Source organism: Puntigrus tetrazona, chromosome 15 (assembly GCF_018831695.1).
Source record: "Puntigrus tetrazona isolate hp1 chromosome 15, ASM1883169v1, whole genome shotgun sequence".
NCBI lineage: Eukaryota > Metazoa > Chordata > Actinopteri > Cypriniformes > Cyprinidae > Puntigrus > Puntigrus tetrazona.
In genome coordinates this window covers 8,718,165-8,730,895 of record NC_056713.1, presented here as the reverse complement: position 1 = coordinate 8,730,895, position 12,731 = coordinate 8,718,165, and the positions used below count along the sequence as shown (strand labels likewise).

At 36.0% G+C, this 12,731-nt stretch overlaps 2 protein-coding genes across 2 annotated transcripts in view; both read right to left on the bottom strand.

The window, feature by feature from the left end:
• LOC122359133 (TRPM8 channel-associated factor homolog) overlaps positions 1-12,731 on the bottom strand; it is a 112,782-nt gene that overhangs the window by 44,693 nt on the left and 55,358 nt on the right. The gene's annotated exons all lie outside the window — the stretch shown is intronic.
• Positions 3,048-10,549, bottom strand: LOC122358600 (calcium-activated chloride channel regulator 3A-1-like). The gene is given in 19 exon segments (XM_043258483.1): positions 3,048-3,285; positions 3,288-3,454; positions 3,560-3,663; positions 3,665-3,782; positions 4,375-4,539; positions 4,644-4,805; positions 4,808-4,907; positions 5,181-5,396; positions 5,511-5,617; positions 5,722-5,902; positions 5,995-6,219; positions 6,350-6,577; positions 6,932-7,100; positions 7,185-7,312; positions 7,438-7,563; positions 7,642-7,767; positions 7,770-7,781; positions 7,998-8,149; positions 10,450-10,549. Coding segments are annotated over 19 exon segments (2,805 nt in total). The 3' UTR covers positions 3,048-3,066.

Genomic DNA, 12,731 nt, shown 5'->3' with positions numbered 1-12,731 from the left:
CTCTCTATCTTTACCTTGTTAAAGTCTAAGCTTACTTACTTGTTTACTTACTTCCTGTGTTCTTTCCAGTTGTCCATGTGTCTGCTGTGTTCCTCCAGTTCGCCAAGTGTCTCCTGTTTTTGATGTTTCTCTGGTGCTCTGTCTGTCTGAGATATGTGCTAATCCATTTACAAAGGATTACAAAGGACAATCATATATCTATCTTCCACTTTGAAAATCTACAAGACTCAACTTACTCTCTTGTCGAAGTATTGGTTCAAAAGGAATCCACTCATTGGGTGTCAACTTTTTTTTACTTATTGTCTGAAGTCCTTTTGTTACAGATGGGGCAACAATGAGAAATTATAAAAGTGGTGTACTGTTACACTGTTACTGATCAAAACTGGATCTAATGAAGAAAAAAAGACACCTACATCTTAGATGCCCTTGAGGTAAAATGATAAACTTAAAATTTTAGTTTCAAAGTGAACTATGCCTTGAAGTTACTCTAGACCCTTTTTGCACCCCCCTAAACAATAAACGGTTCTCAGAAGTGGGAGGCCAGTGCTGCTTCCTCAAAAATGTTTATTATTCTGGCTTGTTCATTGTTCTCACACACTGTAACAGAATGTTAATGTGGGAACGCATTTAAATGAAGTCTGTGCACAAGCCATGTCTTATTAAAGTGCATTTAAATTACAAACAACCTGTTTGATCGAACTAATCAAAAGATTGATTCAGTGTAATGATGTAATGTACTGAGCAATTTTAATATATCAATAATTGTAATATCGTAATGCTACCATGATATAAAAATGGACAACTCCTTTTATCACTATAATTTTTTTTAGCAACCAATAGTGCTGAGAAGCAAGCACTCTGCAAGCCCAGCCAGAGCTGTTTAGGCTGAGGACTATATAAACAAACCTTCTGCACTTACCAAGGGGACAGAATCCATTCCTGCAGGGTAGATATGTCCAAATAAGAAAACCTGGTGAGAGTAAACAGCGATTCCATAACATTTTTATTTAAAAAAATGATCCAAAATCAATATTTGAGAAAGTACATAACCTGCCAGCATTCAAAACTATCGCCTTTTAACTCGATTCACAACGATTAGCTTAATAATGTTTTCTACTTTGAGTGGTTTTTGTGGGAAATCGAGCATGGTACTGCATCATTACGTTCTTGCTTGCTTTACTCACCTGTGAGGATCCTGCAGGTGGTGCATTGTTTAATTGTAGCCCATTCTCATAGCAGCTGGAATAATACATGTTAAAAATTCTTTTTGGTTGCGGATTGAAATCCAGAAAGGATAATATTAAATGGGATGGAATTAAATTATATTCCAGTTTAAAATGTTCTTCTGGCCAGAGGCAGACAGTAGTCAAGTACATTTACTTTTTTTTGCATTTTGAGTATCTGTACTTTACTTGGGTTTTATTTTTTTGGGGAAACTTCACTATAGCTTCACTACATTTAAAACCCAAATATCATGCTTTTCAGTCCACTACATTTCTACCAAGGTCCTCAAGTAGAAAGTAGTTTCTATGTGGCATCTTTAAAGACAGTGGGTGATTTTTTCTTCTCTAAATGTGAGTGGGGGTGTTTTTACAGGTTATAGACAGCCTATTAGTAATCACTTTTGAAGGTTCACGTAAACTTCAGACATTTTCAGACCATTCTTTTTTTAATCCTCCCGTCAAAGACAGCTGATGACAAAATGGAAGATGGCGTCTCCTTGGTGCAGTTTATGCATCCATGGCCATCCTTATAAAGTATGTTTCAGTTCTGGGAAAAGATTAAAGACTTGTTTTAATTGTTTGCCAAATCAAAGTATATCACAGCATCGCCTTCCAACCTCATGGGAACCTCTTCTTTCACTTATTACTCCTACTCCTCCTGGTAATAAGCTCTTTATTATTTTTTCTCAGTCAGAACAAAGCAAGGCAGACTTACTTGTTCAGATAACAATATAGAATACAGTGAAAATTCTTTAGATCATATTTTCATATTCATATTCAGTTTAGAATCTGTGATTACTAAGTACAGGATTCACACTGGTGTAGTGTTGAATTCTGACGCCATAAATTACTACCCCTAGTATTAGTAGGTTTAGTGAGTCGAAAATCGGCACAACACAGGTGTAATGACTGACAGCCACACATTAACCTAAAAACTTTAATATGCACTGGAGCCAAGTCACAATAGAACGCACACATGAAATATAATTCCAAAAGGAACTGCAATACCAGGTTTTCAAATTTACGGACTGCAGCTTTAAGCTTCAAAATAATAGCCAGGAAAAGCCAGGATACATTTAAAAAAAAAAAAAACCTCAAAATTCTGATTTGCATCACTAAATTAAATTATATTTTAAAGTATGCTATATGTAGGCCTATATAACCTCTGACTCAGGGAAGAGTAAATAAACTCTCACATGACCACTACTAAACACCTAAACATAATGAAACAAATGCATATATCGATTTCATCCACAACCACACTTCAGCTGGGATGTTTCCAAAGTTTTGGAGAATAGTGCTCAGAACGCTCAGAATTACCAGCCGGTGCTAGGGCTGGTTGCAGCTAAATAGCAGTCTTAACAAGGCACACCTGGGCAGGTAATCAGGGCTGAGAGGTGGCATGATTTAAACTTATTGCATTAAGATGAAGTAACAAGAGGAGCTTCGCCCACAGTAATGAAGAAATTGTACAGTTTTTTCTACAAAAATATAGTTGAGTAAAAGTACCCATCTTTAAAAAGGCTTCATGGTACAGGCCCCAGATCTGTGGTTGATGAATGTAAAACATGTCAGTTGCTCCCCCTTATGTTTATATAGTCATAAACAACAAAATCCATCAATATAAACACCCCAATATATGATTTATTAAATAATACACTTTTTTTCATTACTTTTTATTTAGTAAAAATAAAAATAAACAGTATACCTAATATTGTACAAAAATGCTTTTATTAATATGCTCAAAAATGTTATTACAATAAATTTATCTATTGAGAATATAATATAATTGAGAATTTTGTAAAATAGCAACAGTACCAAAATATACAGAAACTGTGTTGCTTTAGTTTGATGGATTTCTGCGTTTTACTGCCCATGTGATTACAGCAACAATAAAGCATATGACCACAGTTACCACACACACAGAAATAACAAGAACTGTCAAGTTAATGCCTGGGTTTGATATTCCTGGAGGTTTTGGACCAGGGAGGATCTTTGAAGCTTGAGCAATGTTGGAGGTTTTAGATTTCTCATTTAGTTTGTCCTCAGACTCTAACGCAAAAAGAAGAGTGTGGTGCCATTTTGGATTGGGAAACTGAGATTGAATGAATGTTGTTCAAATGATCCAGCCTCCTGAGGTAAAACAGCAGTTGTTTTGATCGAATGACCATTGCTGAAGCTCTCTCGAAGCACATCAAGGTCAAAGCTCCACCTGATCTCATAGGATTTAGCTTAAAGGGGAAGAAATATATCATGCAGGGCAAATAAAGACACATTATTTCATGATTCACTGTCAGTGAAGATTTAAATACTGGTTTAATAATGGTATATTGTACCTGTCCCTTGGTCGAGGTCCTCACCAGGAGCTGTCCAGCTGAGAAGCACAGTGTCCTCCTGGATCTCAGCGCTCAGATCTGTGATTCTGTTCGGAGGAAATTTGATTTAGTTGCATTTTTAGAGCAACCTCAAAACTCTCTCCGGTGGCTGTTCTGGTGAAGTTTCCAATCTCAATTGGTTCCTCAGAAACTGGAGGCTTTGGAGGGTTCAGCTGCACTACTCCTGGAATAAAAAAAAAAAAAAAAAAAAATATATATATATATATATATAGTGTACAATTATAATATATATACTACGGGTCGTTGAATGTTTGAATCTGATTGGCAAAGAAACATGCATGTAGCTTTGCCTGACCATATCACCTTGTTAAATGCTTTAATGGCATTATACTTGCCATTAAAACCAATACAAATCCTATTATAACCATTTAATCCGTTACATTTTCTACAGTGTTTTGGGCAGGGTTCTATTGTATTTTTCAGCAGGGTTATGGTGTCTAAAATTACATTCTACCATTAACAACTGAGGCGTTGGATGAGATGAGGAAAAAATCATCATACTCATAAAGTCACTTGTTTAGCTCCTCGGTGGTTGTTATTATTAAGATAATTTTAAATAGCTTGTGAGGTCAACTGTACAATTCTGGTAACACTAAACTCACTATTGAATCATCAGATTGTAACTGGAAATATTGGTCCTAAAACTACTCAATATTAAATTTATATTTACTGAGCTGCTATATAAACACAAATGTTCTTTGTGAAGTTTAATTGTTAAATGCTAAATATTCAAAATGACCAAGATTTGTTTTTACCATTTTCCACATATCCAGGCACATATGGGGCATTACTGTTTTTTCGGGCAGCAAATTTGGTTTGTCCATCTTGATTCTTCACTCTTACTTTCAAGCTGCTTCTTCCATTTACCATCTGCGTGAAGTATCTGGAATAGATTCCATCACCTTGAACAGCATCAGCTCCTGTAAAAGACGGATCTCTGATCTTTTGGCACAGTTTGGAAAAGCACCTTCAACTTCCCTTCAACTTCAGTGCACATCTGTAATATGAATTATAGGTCATTTACCTGCTCCGTTGTCCAGGAGTTGTAATGTTTGTGCGGGCCCAGTTTCTGGCTCCAGTGTAGCCTGCACTTCAGCATTTATTACAGGTTTGTAATTCTGACTAACCTCAGCAAACACTATCATGGGTTTAGTGCCATCATTGAACTGCTGGTTCATGCGGGTTTGACAATGATAGGAGGAACATCAGCTTGAGAAGCTTGACTTGTTACTGTTATAGTCAAAGCCTGATTTGTTGAAGTTTGGATTCTGTACTCCCAGTCACCAGGCTGCAAGACACAAGATAGTAAAAGCAGATCAATATGAGTTTGCTGTGTAATATTATTGCTATTATTCATTATTATGAGGGTATTAGTATTATTAATTGCAATATCTGTATAAGCTAAATCATCAATGATAAACCTTTCAATCTCAAGTTGTTGTTGAAAATATTTTGATATCGTGGATGATGTGGATCTATAATTTTGACCCAGATATTATGTGTATCCTTTTATGTTTATGGTCTGAAAACTAAATAAATAACTTTATAAAGGCTGTCTCACCTCTGCAGTTCCTGGAACATTTAAAGTGACAGTTCTCAGCAATACATCATGATTCATATTTGTCTGAGTGTAGATTAAGCCACTTGGAGACTGTATGTAAACGCTGGGAAAACTTCTCTCATAGATTATCACAAAGCTGGTTTTGTTCCCAACAGTCTGATCCACCGATACTGTCCCATTGAACCAATCAGATGTTCGTGCTCCAATACTCTCAAGCTAAAATGATGATTAAAAATGAATGAATGAATGAATAAATAAATAGCTCATAATATTGATGATAGTTTTAGAGTAATGAAAGAATCATTGGTAATGTGTGATCACTTGACAAACCTGAACTGGTTCCTTTGTGTAATCTCCAGTTGATAATGTAACCGAAGCAAACGCATTTATTAAATTGTTAGATGTGAAGTTATCATTGGGTGTGAGAAATATTCCCCCTGTTGTCAACATGTAATGTTTTTGCATTAGGTACTTAAATAGCACATATGTAATAAGCTTTACTGAGATAAAGAAACTATGTTTTATTTATTTATTTACTTACCTGTTTTGTTTGCCATTACTGTCAGTTCCTCATCTGCTTTAGGACCTAAAGCTATTGTGTGTATAATGACACCGCTGTTTATTGCAGTCGGGCTACACGTTTTAATGTTATCCGTCGCCTCACCATCAGTCAAAAAAATTATTTCATCTCCTAATACATCTCCATTGTCCTGTTGAAGTACCTGATGGTTTTGAAGAAAACAGAAAGCACCGGCATGGAACAAACCGTACATACCACATGAATTACAAACATAAAAATAAAAAAATACAGCACCTGTAGGCCTAGATTGAGACCTTTACACATGTTGGTCGATCCACCTGCTACTTTCGGCAACAATTTGATAAGACTCTCTCTTGTGGTGTTACTGTCAATAGTAGTCAAGGGACTCAGAGTAGAAGCAGTAGTACTAAAGTCTACAATCCCAACACTGGCTTGATCCTCAACGATGTTTCGCAGGAAATGTGTGGCAGCCTGCTGCAGTCGAAGCAGTCTTGAATCCTAGAGAATGGTTAAAAAATATGAAATGTATATTTCATGTTTCTTTACATTTTTATTTTTCAAACTCATTTGTATTTAGACATATTTAATTTAGGTGAAATTAATGTTTATAATTTTTATGTTTTCTTACTGTTGCCATGCTTCCTGAGCCATCAAGGATAAGACAAACGACCCGTTGCATTCTCTGCACAACTTTGAAAGACAGTGGAGGACGGGACGGCAGTGAATCTGGAGAAGAAAGAATATCTTTATCCACAGAATCCTCAAATATTACAGTCCGTGTAGCTTTGCTGCATTTTTTATTCTGCAGGTTTGGGGCTTCATAATTGTGCTCATTTTCATGACAGAATGTGTTCACCTAAAAAAAGAAGAAAAAAAAAAAACACCATTAAAAAAACATTCAGGGACAGATTATGGCTCTGATATTCAGGTTAGAAAGAAAGAAAGTAGAATGTAATTGTTAATTATTTAATTTAATTGTCCTCTCAATTGTTATCTCAAAATATTTTGGCAAAATAAAAATGAATATGATCTTCCTTTGATTGTAGGATGATTAAAATTACTTCACAGACAGGGGAAAAAGTGTAAAAGTACCTTTTGCTCAAAACATAAATTCATTTACTACAACTCACATATGTATTACCTCATGATTATTTTTAATTAATAAGCCTTTAATCTGCAATGTGTGTTAACATGTAAATTCTACACTTACAGGATCCAGGCTTGGTAGAAACATTAAGGAGCTGTTTGTGTTTTGATTTCTGTCTGGAAAAAATGTACAATTCCCAGCAGGTAGTGAAGTTTGTGGATCTATACGGCATGGCTGAAGAGATCCTCCAGCCGTAACATCATAAAACTGACCTTCAATGTTTTTGCTACACCTAAAGATGAGCAAGAAAACGGTTACGGTGATTCTAATTTCCAATGACATTTTAATAATATATTGATTGATGACCGTTAATAACCTTGTAGCTTCAATACGGCCATTATAGTAGTAGAATGGGTTTTCTTTACTGTATTCATCGTAGACACCCCATCTCAGATGAGCCCATTCATGCACAAAAACCTTTCCTGAAAACAAACAACCAAACTGCTAATAAAACAAACAGGAAACAACATTAATAGAATTTTTAAATCCGCTTATCATTGCATGACGTTTGAATAAACGTAAAGGAAGATTAATGCCATTCACCTCTTGATCCAGTAAAGCTGGATGACTCTGTCATTTAAGAAGTATTCTGGGGTGAAATGAATGTACTCTGCCATAGTTCCACATTCTCCATATTGATAAGTATAAGGTTCATCTCCGTATGCTGGATTAGCATTATCGATTCTTATTTTGGCCTGTGTTTGACAGAAATTTTGTCAGAAACCACACACGTAACTGGTTTTAATAGTGTAACTACCATAATGTTCCAGTGCTTTTTCAAAGGACTCTGTTCTTGCTTTGCTGACATTCGCACTCTTCCAGTGGGATGGGACTAGAATCGTAGCTTCTTTGAAATAGACTTTCTTATCCAGTGCTTCATAAAGATAAATAGACCTCTTCCAGTGACCATCTCCTGTTAGAATGAAAGTGGAAAGATTAAATAAGAAACAAGCAACAACAACTCTGAATGTGTATTCATTAAATAAGCAATTTAATTCATGAACACTGTCAAGAAAAATGTATTCTATACATTGTATATTTCAGGTTTTTTGGAAAGCAAAATCTTCTTCTACATTAAAACTATTAATGCAGATAAAGTTTGCTAAATAGATGGAAAAAGCATATTCACCTTGATTTTATCAATAAGTCTATCATCCTGTGGTACTTTTGAACCGATTGCGATTATAACATCAACATAACCATTTCCATCCAGTTTGATTCCAGAGGAGGTGGACAACAGCAACATCCATAATAAGACAAACACCGTTCTTGAGTCCATAGCTGCAGAAGTTAAGATGAATAGTAAGCTGTAACGTAACCCCTGTTATAAACAATGCCAAGTCAAAAATTAACTTTTCTGATCACACATGGAATGTATTTTACTGGAATGAACTGAATGATACCAATATAATGATTAGATTAATAAACGCAGTTTTATAGTGTCACAAGGCAGTATGTTGGTTACCTAACTGTTTATTTCACTTTACCTACAGTGCTACTCCCAGCACAATCCATAAAATATGACTCCATAAGAAGTCATTGCATTGCACTTACTAAATACCTGTCTGAAATTGCATACTGTCTAGGAACTACAATGGTTTGGTTTGTTGTATAGTAAGAATGTGTAAAATATTGTATAAAATTCAGATGTCACCTCACTGCAATCCAAAAATCTGTGGCCTCATGGGATAGTAAATATACAAGTTATTACCAGCTGTTTATTGAATAATTTAATATTTTTACATATGTTTTTGTTTTCATAAGTTTCTAGCCATATACATATTTCTAGCATACAACATATCTTCTTATGCAATCACCGTGTAAAGACTACAATATTCTTTTTATTACTGTTTTGCATTTATTCATTTATATGAAGTGACTGATCTATGTTTTCATCTTATACCACCCTACACGCAGAAACTGAAATCAGCTAAACCTGTGTTGAGGACTGTAAAGAGATGGACTAATAAGACATACTAATGAAACTGTTGCTGTCTGGTGCTACAGAACACAAATGCAGGCATGAACACTTGACAGTAAACATGAAACACACAACCCTATCATACATTTATTTAACACGCATACTTATTATTTACATTTCAAATTTACCTGTACATACTAAATTGTCTATTTTGTATGTTGTGTTTTCAGTATTTAGCATTTTTATTATTTATATATCTGGTTAGGTACTGCACAATTGGCAAATATGCATACTGGGCACAGCCTACATACTGTATACAGTACTTTGAAAATAAGACGAGTAGAAGGTATTCCAAACACGGTATACCCAAACAAACCCACATGACACACAATCTCCACTGTCTGTCGATGGATAATGAAAGTTATTCTTTTTAAATTTTAATGATAAAATTATATTCAAAGTACAAAGTACAAAGTAATTGATTGTTTTTTTTTTTCATGTCAATGTTCCACACCCTGTTGAGAATCTGTTTATGTCATACCTTTATGTACACCTAGTTTTGTGCATTTTACTTTTAAGCTTTGTCCAGGCATTGGAGGATGCAAGGAATGTCAATGCCCAAAAGACTTTCTAAGGACTTTTATATTTATTTTGTAATTAGAGATATGGATTTTTTTCCAATAGCCTTCTGTATACAGTTTTTCATTTTTATTTTGATTTTTAAACTGTTTTATTATATACAGCTGTTATTATTTTTACACAATGTGTGAGTTGTTACTAAACAAGTAAACCATGTATCTTGCAGCATCCTCTGCTGGTGAAGGAAAGGAGGTGACTTGTGGCCAAGTATGGTGACCTAGAATTAGAATTTGTCCTCAGCATTTTACCCGTCAAAGTACACACACACACACACACAGCAGTAAACAAACACAAACTGTGAACAGCCAATGCTGCAACAACTGGAGAGCAGCTGGGGGTTTTCTCTCAAAGGTCTCATCTAAGTCATGGTATTGAGGGTGGAAAGAGTCCCCACCAACAGCCCCTGCTTGACCTAAGACTCAAACCTGGAATCTTTGGGTTATATGTCCAGCTCTGTACCTGTTAGGCCATGACTGCTCCATGAAAGAATAACTACATGATTGCTCTGCTAACCAGCAGGCCATGAAGTCAATCATAGAGCCACAGACAGCTCTGGATTTGTTTTGTTTTGGAGATTACATTACATTCCTACATAATAAACAAAACAGAAGTCTGTTTTAATCATTAATAAGATTAAACACGCTACTAAGAAAAGTTTGTTTTGTATTGTTTTAAGAAATGTTTCGAAGCTGTTGGATGTACATATGGATTGATTTGTCATTGATTTGAACTGCAAAGAAGAGTGTGGTGCCATTTTGGATTAGGAAACTGAGATGAATGTTGTTCAATTGATCCAGCCTCCTGTGTTGAGACAGCAGTTGTGTTGACCTCATGACCATTGCTGAAGCTGTCTTGAAGCATATCAACGTCAAAGCACCACTTGATCTCATAGTATTAAGCTTAAAGAGAAAGAAATGTACCATGTAAGGCAAATAAATATACATTATTTCATGATTGTTTAGAACAACATTTTTGTCAGTAAAGACCTTTTAAATACTTGTATATAAATCACATATCTTACCTGTCTCTTGGTCGAGGTCCTCACCAGGAGCTGTCCAGTTGAGAAGCACAGTGTCCTCCTGGATCTCAGCACTTAGTTCTGTGACTGTTAGAGAGGACATTTTGTGAGTTTGTACTTGAAAGTTTTACCTCTTTGAAACTGCTTGATTGTGTCAAGGTGCTTTATAGCTATTTCCATTAATACAAAAGTTAGTACCAGTGTGTGTTTTAATTAGGTCGCTCTTTCTACAGGTTACATCAATACAGATTTATGAGTGAGTAACTGAATCATTCACTGATGCATATAATATGTAGTATTACCAAGTGTAACCTGTTTATATAAATGCATTATTAGTTTAATTATTGTAAATGGTCATAGTTAAAAGCACAAAACTGAGTGAATAGGAAGTTGTTTAACCGTAACCTTCAGTTTCACATATAAATATGAGGTAACGCATGGGGTGAAGTCCCTTAGGCCATCACCAACTGGCCAGAACCGTCCACAGTCAAGGAACTCCAGCACTTTATTGAATTTGCAAACTGGTCCTGGTCTCTAGCTGCCACTCCCACTCTCGGTTTATCCTTATCCTGACCTCCTTTTTGTCGTTGAGTTAGATGCATCGACTACAGGGGTAGGAGGAGTACTATCTCAGCAGCAGGGAATCCACCTAAACTCCATCCATGCACCTACTTCTCCTGGAATCTTAGCCTGGTGGAGGTTTACTATGACATCAGGAACAGGGAACTTCTTGCTGTCAAGCTGGCTTTGGAGGAATGGCTTCACTGGCTGGAGGAGCTGCACACCCATTCACTTTGTTAAACGACCATAAGAATCTCCAATACCTCCGTGACGCTAAACATCTGAATCTGAGACAAGCAAGACGGGTGCTCTTTTTCACAAGCTTCTCCATTTCCTATCGTCCAGGTCCTAAGAAAACCTAGATTCTCCATCTTACCAACCAGGTCAGAAAGTTTGGCTTTCAACATGGGATATGCACAACAAGCACACACCTCAGTTTCACTCGCGGTCCGGTCTTGTACATATGAAGTGGACTCTCTATCTTTACCTTGTTAAAGTCTAAGCTTACTTACTTGTTTACTTACTTCCTGTGTTCTTTCCAGTTGTCCATGTGTCTGCTGTGTTCCCTCCAGTTCGCCAAGTGTCTCCTGTTTTTTGATGTTTCTCTGGTGCTCTCGTCTGCTGAGATATGTGCTAATCCATTTACAAAGGATTACAAAGGACAATCATATATCTATCTTCCACTTTGAAAATCTACAAGACTCAACTTACTCTCTTGTCGAAGTATTGGTTCAAAGGAATCCACTCATTGGGTGCCAACTTTTTTTACTTATTGTCTGAAGTCCTTTGTTACAGATGGGGCAACAATGAGAAATTATAAAAGTGGTGTACTGTTACACTGTTACTGATCAAAACTGGATCTAATGAAGAAAAAAAGACACCTACATCTTAGATGCCCTTGAGGTAAAATGATAAACTTAAAATTTTAGTTTCAAAGTGAACTATGCCTTGAAGTTACTCTAGACCCTTTTTGCACCCCCCTAAACAATAAACGGTTCTCAGAAGTGGGAGGCCAGTGCTGCTTCCTCAAAAATGTTTATTATTCTGGCTTGTTCATTGTTCTCACACACTGTAACAGAATGTTAATGTGGGAACGCATTTAAATGAAGTCTGTGCACAAGCCATGTCTTATTAAAGTGCATTTAAATTACAAACAACCTGTTTGATCGAACTAATCAAAAGATTGATTCAGTGTAATGATGTAATGTACTGAGCAATTTTAATATATCAATAATTGTAATATCGTAATGCTACCATGACAACTCCTTTTATCACTATAATTTTTTTAGCAACCAATAGTGCTGAGATGCAAGCACTCTGCAAGCCCAGCCAGAGCTGTTTAGGCTGAGGACTATATAAACAAACCTTCTGCACTTACCAAGGGGACAGAATCCATGCCTGTCCAAATAAGAAAACCTGGTGAGAGTAAACAGCGATTCCATAACATTTTTATTTAAAAAAATGATCCAAAATCAATATTTGAGAAAGTACATAACCTGCCAGCATTTAAAACTATCGCCTTTAACTCAAATCACAACGATTAGCTTAATAATGTTTTCTACTTTGAGTGGTTTTGTGGGAAATCGAGCATGGTACTGCATCATTACGTTCTTGCTTGCTTTACTCACCTGTGAGGATCCTGCAGGTGGTGCATTGTTTAATTGTAGCCCATTCTCATAGCAGCTGGAATAATACATGTTAAAAATTATTTTGGCTGCGGATTG